This window comes from Lactuca virosa, chromosome 3 (genome assembly GCF_052849685.1).
Source record: "Lactuca virosa cultivar CGN04683 chromosome 3, Lactuca_virosa_CGN04683_v6, whole genome shotgun sequence".
Taxonomy (NCBI): domain Eukaryota; kingdom Viridiplantae; phylum Streptophyta; class Magnoliopsida; order Asterales; family Asteraceae; genus Lactuca; species Lactuca virosa.
The window spans coordinates 238,086,661-238,097,950 of NC_136428.1; the positions used below are offsets into that span (position 1 = coordinate 238,086,661).

General features: G+C 33.8%; 1 protein-coding gene across 1 annotated transcript; it reads right to left on the bottom strand.

The window, feature by feature from the left end:
* Positions 1-5,022: 5,022 nt before the first annotated feature.
* LOC145167066 (SNF1-related protein kinase catalytic subunit alpha KIN10-like) lies at positions 5,023-9,900 on the bottom strand. The gene is made up of 12 exons (XM_079086151.1): positions 9,809-9,900; positions 9,604-9,677; positions 8,825-9,013; positions 8,562-8,746; positions 8,295-8,477; positions 8,074-8,205; positions 7,694-7,879; positions 7,522-7,611; positions 7,345-7,428; positions 6,539-6,673; positions 6,220-6,465; positions 5,023-5,475 (listed from the first exon to the last, which is right to left on the bottom strand). Exons 3-12 carry the CDS (start codon positions 9,009-9,011, stop codon positions 5,362-5,364), a joined length of 1,542 nt encoding a protein of 513 aa, XP_078942277.1. The 5' UTR covers positions 9,012-9,013; positions 9,604-9,677; positions 9,809-9,900; the 3' UTR covers positions 5,023-5,361.
* Between the last annotated feature and the right edge of the window lie 1,390 nt (positions 9,901-11,290).

Here is an 11,290-nt window from a genome sequence, read left to right on the forward strand (position 1 = left end):
GATAAATCGCGACCTTGAGTAGCCAGTGAACTCGGCGATTCAGGGGTTGACTCGACGAGTTGGATCGCGATCTCAGGATTTTGACTTATTGGACTCGGCGAGTTGAAGGAGCAACTCGGCGAGTTTGGTCAACTTGGAGCGTTCACTTTCACCGTTGACTGTGACTTTGACCAGGGTTGTTTTGGTTTGACTTTTGGAGGGTATTTTGGTCTAAGTGTCATTTTGGTAATTGATAGCTCGGGGAGTCGAGTGATCAGCAGTTCGAGGATCTGCCAGCTAGCAACGAGGGGTTATTCGCAGGTTTCTACTGTCAGCTTGTGAGGTGAGTTTTCTCCAATAGGAACGGGTCTAAGGCACCAATGTCGGCCTAATAGTGTGTATGTTAGTGTAGACCGGATTTAGATCCGATGTTGGGGTTTGCCCGATGCAGTTTATATGTTCCAGATTTTGGTCCGATGACGGGTGGTACCCAAGGCAGTAGTGTATGTTTAGTTATACTTGTTGTCTTTGTGTTACTTGTATGGGCTTGGTAGGGAGATGAGTGTGGGCGGGGGCCTGTATCTTATCACTAGCCGAATGTGGACGGGGTTCCATATCTCATTAGTAGTAGAGTAGGGGCGGGGCCTTGAGACTAGCAGTTATAGCATAGCGATTGTTTGTTATGTATTAGCATGCTTATATGTTATAGTTATATGTGTATAGTGGGCGGGGCCCGGAGACGGGCGGGGACTATAGACAGACGACGTCTAGTAGATACAGATATGTATAGTGGGCGAGGCCCGGAGACGGGCGGGGCCTAGAGACATGCGGGGCCTGATGCCGGGCGGGGCCCGATGTAGCGGGCTAGGCCCAATGTTTGCAGTATGTGACTATGTATATGGTATGTGGTAGATTTGGGGAAACTCACTAAGCTTCGTGCTTACAGTTTTCAGTTTTGGTTTCAGGGATTTTCGGTAACGGAGGGAAGAGCTCGGGGTGACTGCATGGCACACACCAAGGAGTTTTAGCCTGGGATGTTTACTCTGACAAAAAGAACATGTTTTGAGATGATACTCTGTTTTGATATAACGATTTTGGTTTATGAATGAAATGGTTGATAACTATGTTTTTTATTAATGATTTAAAATGAAATTTTCGGACCGTATTTTTAGGATGTTACAAGTTTGGTCCTTTTGGTTAGTACGCGAGGCGTACTATAATGTACATTTGGCATACTAGTTGGGGTTTGGTCGTGGAGCTTATCCACGTACGTTGGGATACGTGGAGTACGATGGGCGCACGTGAGCAGATATGAAACCCTAATTTTAGGGTGTTGCATCTTATTTAAACCTTGTGATGACCATATTTAGATAGTCTTTATCCCCTCTTGTCCAAAAAATCGAACCCTAAGTGAGATCTTGAGAGTTTGAGCCTTAAAGTGTGATTTTTGGGTGCTTGTAAAGGAGAAGAAGTGAACCTCTTGGAGTTATGCTTGCAGCTTGAAGATCTGAGATTTGTTCTTCATTTGCTTCCCTTGTGAGGTAAAAAGCTTCCATTTTGCCAATCCATGTTGCTAGATCTAGTTTGGTGCCATTTTTGGTACTTTTGAGTCCATGGTTGGGTTGTTGAGCCTCCTGATTCACTCCAGAAGTGATTGATGGTAGATCTAGGATCCTTTAGGTCCCTTTGTCCATAAAAAGGCAAGCTTTATGGTATTTGGGGTCCCATGCATGTGTTAAGTCATTTGTTAAGCTCTTTTGAGCTCTAAAAGCCTCATTAAGCCATGCATACACGCAAAGTTGGCAACGTTACATGATAAACCACCTTAAGGAAGTCAGATCTAAGTGTTGGAGTGAAGTCTTAACTGTTTAAGAGCTGAATGAGGAAGTTGGTTAAGAGGGTGGAGTACGTTGGGCGTACAAGCAAGTACGTTGTACGTACAAGCCCTTAAGCAAGTACGCTAAGAGTGCGAGTTGAGTACGCCCTGCGTACTCAGCAATGGGCTTTGGTTATGTGGGCTTCTCGGTATTGGGCCATGTTGGACTTAGGTTGTCTTGGGCTTTGTTGGGTCACCAAAATTCTCTTGTTGGGCTATTGATATTTTATTGAACCTTTGGTTAAAGGCCCATGAGGGGGTTTGGGCCCAATTTGGAAAATTGGGCCATATTTGGGCCTTGGATGATTATTTTGTAATTTAGGCTTTTTGGACATTTGGATCGGGCTTTGGCCTTGGGCCAATTTAGGAAAGGGTAAAAATGTCTTTTAACCTAGTTTGGACTCTTAGTTTGAGTCGGGGTCCAATTATTAATTGAATGTTATTCGTGATTGATAGCATGAGGATTTTAGCGGGCTAGCAGCCAGAGATTTATCTGTGAGATTCAGCAGTGTAAGGTGAGTTTCCTTACCATGTTTAGTGGGTCTAAGGCACCAATGTCGGCTCATGATCAGTTATGCTAGGATACTAGATGTCTGTGTGACTCTTGTATGTGTATATGCTTATATGTTAGGTGGGGCCCATTATACGAGTATGGGCGGGGCCCGTTATACTTATTAGGCGGGGCCCGTTATACTCAGTGGGTGGGGCACGTTATACGAGTGTGGACGGGGCCCGTTACACTCATTAGGCGGTCCTATTATGTGTTTATTTATGTATGGTATGTGGTATTTTGGGGAACTCACTAACTTTTGTGCTTACGGTTTTCAGTTTATGTTTCAGGTACTTCCGGAGCGAAAGGGAAGAGCCCGGGATGATTGCAATGCACACACCATCTTTTTTTGCACTCTGAGATTTACTATGATATGTTTTGATGTAGTGACATACTTTGATCTTGTGGGGTTGTAATGTTTGGATTAATGTTTTTATTAAATCAAAAATGAAATTTTTGAGTCTTATTTTTGGGATGTTACAGATTTGACATCTAATAAATTGACACTTTTGTCGGGATACAAAAAAATAAATGTTTTATGTCGCAATATTTTCATATAAGTGCACTACTTGAAGTTGATACGAAAATCAAAAATCAATCAGGAGACTAAAGAAACGAGTTAAGCTTCGTCGAATCCTTTGCCCTGTCATCGTCACCGGTTATTATCAACAATTAGGAAGATATATCATTTTCAAGCAAAGTATACATGAATCAACCACATCGAAAATTGATTTTGAAAGTAAGAAACTTGAATCACCATGCACAAGCCTTATTATGGCCGATGAAAGAACATTGCGAGAGTCAACAACACCGAATGTCTCCTAACACCCTTTATGCATTAGTTATCCCAACCTATCTATGTTGGATATTTTAGGACCACAAATAAATATATATAAATAATGTTATCATTAATTTTATATTTTTATGAAAATTATATAAAATTATTGATTGACCAATTTTATTAATAAATAAAGATATACACTTATCATGTTTATCTAGTGGGTTGAGTTCCCTGTTTGACTCAATATCTCCTGAATTCTTAATATTACTCACATTCGGTTATATCTCCATCTATATAAATACGTGATGAGAAGCAGATTTACGATATACAAAAATATATACAAGAATTTCGTTTTAGGGTTTGCTGTGGGATTTTAGAGAGGGTTCTTGAGATCAATTGGAAAACTAATCCTAGTCTCCATATCCGAAAATCTCAAAGGAACAAGGTATGTAATCGTTCTTATTGTTTAAGCTTTCTTTTAATCAGATTCGAGATTAAAGATCCAAACTTTATGCTTTCGCGTTTATGTTTTGATTATCAAAATAGCCAACAATCCCAACCAGGTCCGTTGATTTAAAGGCCCTGAGCAAAAATAAAAAATAGATCCTTAAAATTTTGTATTAGGCTCATTTTTCTATTACCTATAATGGACTATAGGATGGTGATCCACACAGACACCTCAAAAGATTTAGATGGGGTATGTTATGCTATGAAATCACATATTACTATCTAAGACCATATCAAATTAAGGTTTAGGGCATTTCCATTTTCCTTAGCCGATGCCGCTATTAGTAATTTAGTGCCTGCTTGAATGATCTTGCAAGGTCGTTCTTAAACAACTATTTTTTTGAAATAAATAAACTATTTTTCCTTTTAACTAATGAGTTCTCTTTCAGTCTTAATTCCAATTAAGGATATAGACTAGTCTTTTTCTTAAGCCCGAATACATTACTATTTTTCATGAACAATAACATCTCAAACAATTATTCCTTTATCCTTTAACATTGAGGTAGGTACACAAAAAATTTGTTCAAAATTTTGAAATTCAATCCTATCCGGGTTTTTTTTAAACCGGGTTCAAATAATAAGATTAGACAGTTTTGAATTGGGTATGGATAATACCATCTGCCATTTTGAATCAAATACCTTGAAAATTGAAATCCAATTTTGGGGATGGTTTTTTTATCCGAAAAAATCCTATAATTTCCATCCAAAATCCGGAAAAAAAAAATCAGTTTGTTATATTTTTGGAATCCAATAATCTCCAACCGATACGGCAAAACCCGGATCCGATTCCAATATAAAAGAAATTCAAAACTGGATTATCCAGAATCCAATAATAGAGATTCCTCCTTTCTTATGTCATTGATCGAATTCCAATGAGTATTCTCCTCATATTAATTGATGATATTCTTATATCATTGACACATCAACATTCATACATTGCATTTCGTATTACAAAGCTGCATTTCGTATTACAAAGCTTAGTGCTTACAAAATAACATATTACAAAGGTCGTGTAAGATAAATGCCAAAATTTTAGTAGACTTCGCTGTGTAATAACGTATTAAAAATGTTTCTAAAATGACTATACCCAGAATACCAAGTCTATTAATGTAAATTTTAATGTTTACTAAAATGATTCTTGAGCCACTTTATCCATCTATCGTGAAGTGTCATGATATATCGTGAAAATTGATCAAATTGTCCCATTTCTTTTTATTGTTATCAAGTTGAGAGAAAACGGAAATGCATTAAATAGTTTTGTACTACTATTCAATATATCAGTCATTCATAACATTAAGATAAGCATCAAACAAATTTAACAAAAAGAAAGGCATTAAACAACATTGATAATGATAGACTCTAGCAAAGTATTATCATTTTACATTGATATAAAAAGTGAGAAAATAAAGTAGATTGGTATTTGAGGCGTAGTGAGTCAGCAAAAAGATTGGCTCACAAGTCACAAGAGTCGCCTACCCTTACCTAAATGAGAGAGAGAGAGAGAGAGAGAGAGAGAGAGAGAGAGAGAGAGATATTTACATTACATTGGTCTATCATAACATAATAGCTTTTCTTCACAAGGGAGGGAAGAGTCCAACTCCAAGGAGAAAGCAGGTAGTTTAGTTGTGTTGTGTTCCTTCATATTTATTTTTAGGGTTTTACAGAGGTTTACAGGACACGAAGCTGAGCAAGAAATGCAGCACAAAGATCCAGGAATAGAAACTGTGGGCCCTGGATTCGTTGTAGATCAAGCAGATATTTGTCCTCGCGAGTTTTGTAAAGCTGCAATAATGAAATGGTATTTTGTAAGGTCAAAATCGGAATCCGGGATTCCATTCCAATGGAGAATCGGAATCCAAGATTCCATTCCGTTCTTTTTTCTTGTTAAGAGACCAAAATACATACCCCCCATTGTGGATTATATTGAATAGATAATGAATGCTTGTTAAAACCCAAATAAGATTATGATAAAATGTATATAATCTTTTCTAGTTATTTGTAGAAAATAGAATTACAAAAAAGATTTGGTTGTGGCTTGTAGGAATGGAATGAACTTTACATATGATTTTTTTTATTTTATATTATATATAAATAACATATATGGTTTTAACTTTTAATAGTAATACTATTCTATATGTAATTTAGTTATAGCTATAGAGTTTATTATTTACAAAACCAAAAACATAATTGTAATAAAAGCTCATTAAAACCCAAATAAGTTAATAATAAAAATAATTCCTTCTAGTTATTTTTAGAAAAGAAACTTATCATTTAATTAAATATCATGAAATTCTTAAAAAAAAAACTTAAATAAAAATGTGTTACATTACAATTTTCATTCCGATCCAGGACAGAATGAAAATTAACAAAATGGAAAGAGTCAGAATTCAAATGCCTTTGGGAATGGTCAATTCCATTCCATTCTTCCAATCCCATCATACCAAACCAAACACTATAATTCTTAATGCAAAAACATAAATAAATAAATAACTCGCTAATAGCTGAAATAAAAATAAAAAATATTACCTGGACTTCAAATTTGACGACATTAGGGGAAGTCAACGCACCATCATTTTCAACAATAGTCAACTCATCTCCAAAATAATTATGATTACTTTGCATAGAATCATTCACCATGCCTTGATGATGACCTGGCACACCCGGGACCCACCTACATTTCATATTGTAATGACCTATTTTTTTCCAACACACGTTCAGCTCTTGCAAAGCTTTCAGAACCTCTGTCATTATCTCACGAGGATGTGCTCGAGACTGTAAAATCAAAAACAATTAAGAAAAAAAAAATGTTTTTTTTATTTATTTAATTATTTCAAGAAAACTTAACCTGAAGTCCAAGAGCCCATTTTCTTTCGACTTGGTTTCTAATATTCATTCCTTGATAATCCATGTAAGCAGATGGGCGTTGTGCCATAATTGGAGAAGTAGGAGCTTCGTTTGAACTCATGCGGTTGAATCCATCCTGTATTTTTGTTCAGCCAAAAGGGCAAATCGGTAAATTCACAAACTTTGGATATATCATATCATATCATATCATATATGTAATATTGATACAGGTATATAGACCATATAGATATATGAGTAAACAAAGCTTTTTTCCCATTTTATAGAATACATGACAAGCTTTTTAAGGATGGTTTTCATGAGAAGGGCATTTTTGTCTTTTACACAAAACGAGATATATCCACAAGCTTTTTAAGGACGTTTTTTTATGAGAAGGGCATTTTTGTCTTTTACACAAACAAGATATATCCACAAGCTTTTTTAAATCATGTTTTTTATGAGAAGGGCATTTTTGTCTTTTACACAAACGAGATATATCCACACCTTTTTTTATTTGGCATTAGTTTCTGTCACACCTTTTCAGGTGGGATCAAAAAATTTGCAATTTTTGTCTCATTGACATCTGTCTGTCCCACCTTTTTTGATAGGACAAAAAAAAATTGCAGCTTTTGTCCAATTGACATCAGTCTTTGTCCCATCTTTTTAGGTGGAACCAAAAGTTTTGTAGTTTTTTCCCCAACTTTTTGGGTGGGACCACAAATTTTGTACTTTTTGTCTCATTGACATCAGTCTAAATCCTATTTTGTCATATTTATAAAAAAAAAAAAAAAAAAAAAAAAACAAACTAACCAAGGGTTTTTGAAATTCAGCTCCAAGATAGCCACTCGAGTTACGAAACCTATTGTCCAAAAGCAAATAATACGCCACTGTACCCTACATAAAATAAACAATAATCATAAATAAATAAATAAACAAAAAGCATATCCATTAAATTTTAAAATAAATAAATAAATAATTTTTTTTTACCTCATTTTGCACTCGGTTGCGAAGGGATTCAATGAGGGTATCGCGATCAAACCCCATCTTAACCACCTCTAAAAGAATGTCTTCATCCGTCTGTAAAAAGTAAAAACACACAATTTTACTTAAATGCCCATGTAATTAATAAAGAACCAAAAGGGTATTTTCGTAATTTTGCCTTTTTCGCTTGTTGCATGGAATCAGGTGGTGGGACCGCCAGATAACGCGGGAGATGGGCTTGGAACCACGGGTGCATACGGATTTCAGGAATAGTTATTCGCTTCATGGGGTCCACCACAAGCATTCTTGGAATTAAATCTCTTGCTCCAGGTGATAAGTGACTAGGTAGGGTATATATTCCACCCTGGAAAATAATTTTTATTTTAATTATATAGATTTTAATGATATAAATAAGCTTAGAGAAAAAAGCTTTTACTATAATGGACATATCTTGAGGTTTTTGGTTGAGTTGGCGCTGATGTGGCATAAATAAGCTTTACTATTATTCTATTACTATTATAGGTGCTCTAATAAACTGTTATAAATTTATAAATGTACCTTAATTTTCTTGAAGAGGTTAGGAATATTTTCATCATCAAAAGGAAGGGTCCCACATAAAAGAGCATACAAAATAACACCACAACTCCACACATCAACTTCAGGTCCAGCATACAGCTTCCCAGATATAACCTAAAAAGTAAAAACACAACACAAAATCATAAACATTAAAAAAAATTAATTACTTTTCTTAATTTTCTTTAAAACCCATAAATTCATACCTCAGGAGCTGCATAATTTGGGCTTCCACAACTCGTTTTAAGAAAATGTCCATCACGCATGATATTACTTAACCCAAAATCAGCAATTTTCACATTGCATTTTGAATCTAACAAAAGGTTTTCAGGTTTAAGATCTCTATGAACAACCATGTTCCTATGGCAATATTCAACACCTGAAATTATCTGCTTCAAAGAAAACGAAATTATGTTATAAAAAATTAAGAAAACACTCAAACGGTTAAAGTAACAACAAATGTTTTCATTCACCTGTTGAAAGAAATTCCTCCCTTCATCTTCTTGTAACCTTCCTTTTTCCACAATGTAATCAAAAAGCTCACCCGATTTCACATACTCCATAACAACATAAATATCTGAGGGTGTTTCTATAACCTCATAAAGACGGATGATATGTGGATGCATGAACAATCTTAAGATCTTGATCTCTCTTCTAACTGTAGAAAGATGTTGTTATATGGTAAGAGAGATATTGAAGATGATGAGATGTAAATCTAACAATTTTAGTTATTTACCTTTTTCTTCCATATCCATGTTTTTTATCTTGCGACGATTGAGGATTTTTATGGCAACTTTGTGCCTTGTTAAAGCATGTTCTGCAATTTTCACCTTCCCAAATGAACCAATCCCAAGTGTTTTTCCAAGCTTGTAGTTCCTCAAGAACATGTCTACACTGCTTGTTCCATGACCTGATCCCTCCATATCTAATCATATCAAGAAATTGTTGTAATTTGTAACAATTTGTAAAAAGTAACTAGAATCTATAAGCTCAACATGTTGGTTATCTTGTAAATGGTAGAGATGCAAGTTGCAGGTCGTGTGTTGTGTGTTGTGTGAGAATGTAATGTAAATTTGATAAATCAAGAACATAATTTTGGTGATATTGAGATTTGATTCGGACATTTTGTGATTAGTGAGTGTTCATATGAACATCTTACGAGGTAAAGCTTTTTAACTCTTTTGTAAAACCTACAAAAGCTGGTTTTTCCTGTGTAAAGTAAAACAAAAACATGTATCGAGCAATAGACCCTTAAAACTGAAATGGAAAACATAATATTATTTAAACCATCACGCGAAGGAATCTCATGTCTAGAAAGCAAAATTCCTTCGACCTCAAATTAGCAAATACAAAATGAAATTGATGGATTGTGCCGACTAAAAAAACCCCAATTCTGAAGATCTGGTTTGCGTCATTGAATGAGAACAATCCTCGAAAGATAAGAGCAAACGCTAACGAAATTATATATCTAGACATGCAAACAAACAAAACAAGAGGAAATTTTCAGAGACTAACCAAGTGAGAAAAAAACCTAGCTCCGTCGATTCTTAGGGTTTTCTTTTCCCGATGATCAATCCAAACTGCGAATTCTGTCAAAAAAAAACCCAAATGTGAAATTAATCGAAAAGATGCCTCAAATGCATTTGCTTACAACAAAGTATCATGCATATAATGACATCTGTAAAGAAGGATGCATGAAAAGTGAGAAAGATTCTCATACCTTCTCTGCAAGGGTTTGAAAGAGGGGATGGGGAAGAAAACCTTCGTGAATGGGCACACGAGAATAATTGAAGAGATTCAGTTCTCTTTTTCACTCGAAAAAGACCTTGCAATATAATATTCGATTATTTATATTCTTAAAATTAGTTGATGGCGTCAGCAAGTTATAAAAATTAAATATTATTACTATCTGTTTTCATGTTCATATAAAATAAAATAGTAGGTTATAAAATAAATTAAGCTTTTATAAAAAAATAAAAAAAAACTAATAATTATTGATAAATTATATATATATATATATATATATATATATATATATATATGTGAAATTATAATCGTTGATTCAAATGAATATATTAAACTAGGCGAATCTCCGCGCGTTGCACGAGAATAAAATTATATATTTAAAATAATAATTTTTACCAAATTATTGTTTAATATTTCTATTTTGAAACAAAATGTTAGTAGTAAAGCAAACATATAGTTAACATATTAGTTTTATTAAACATTATAGTTTAATTTTTAAGTCATTGTGATATACAATTATTTGATAATTTTATAAGCCGTTTAAAATTGTGTAAATTATATATCAAATGAATGATAATATAACGGGTAACAAAACGTATGAACAAAAATATGAACTGCAACTTTTAGATATTGTCTATCATAATTACATATCAAATGTTCAAAATTATGTTATCTTTTAAATATTGTCTTTTAAATATGTTGTGTAGGATAACCCAACAAAAAAATAATAGAAAATAAACATAATCAAAATACAAAACTACAATCAAATAAATAAGAGCATTGGGTGGTTGAATATATAAATAAAGATGTTACATAAACATACATTTAAATCAAAAGAAAAAACTAACATTCGTCAACTTTGCTCAAACAAAAAAACCTATATTCATTTTATGTTTATTCTTTCTTCATTTAACACCATTCAACCATAGAAACTTGATGACAATTCTTCACTAACTTGCAATCAATATATTTTTCTTGAAAAAGAAGAATCATAAAGATATTCCAAACAAAACATTGATGTTTGGAGAGTCACATTCAAGATTGAGTAATAGACACAAATCACATATAAAGATTAAATGAGAAACTGAATATAAAAAAAAGAATAGAAAAACTTCATTTGTTTTGGTTGAAAAAAAAATCATATTACAATTACCATCGATGCGATATAACTCATTTCTTCAAATCATCATATTTGGATCGTGAATGTTTCAACTATATGAAAACTTTTGAATCACAATATTTTCAAATCCTTCTTACATGTAAGATTTTATATAACACAAAAGACACAAAAGATTGGCATTTTTATAGTAAACTTTTCACTAAATGCTAATTAAACATAATATAAGTTATAAAAATTTTGAGTGTTAAATCATAATTAACAAAACTTTTGAGTTGCATTAGTTAAAAAAAAGGGTTTCAAATGAATGTGGTTTGAGGAAGTTAAAAAATGGGGTTT

Bases quoted from the DNA above. Each gene is read 5' to 3' on its own strand.
- LOC145167066 (XM_079086151.1), bottom strand. From the start codon at position 9,011: ATGGAGGGATCAGGTCATGGAACAAGCAGTGTAGACATGTTCTTGAGG. The intron at 8,206-8,294 runs GTATGAATTTAT...TTTACTTTTTAG, and splicing joins CAAATTATGCAGCTCCTGAG to GTTATATCTGGGAAGCTGTA. The intron at 6,674-7,344 runs GTTAGTTTGTTT...ACAAAAATACAG, and splicing joins CTGAATTTCAAAAACCCTTG to GATGGATTCAACCGCATGAG.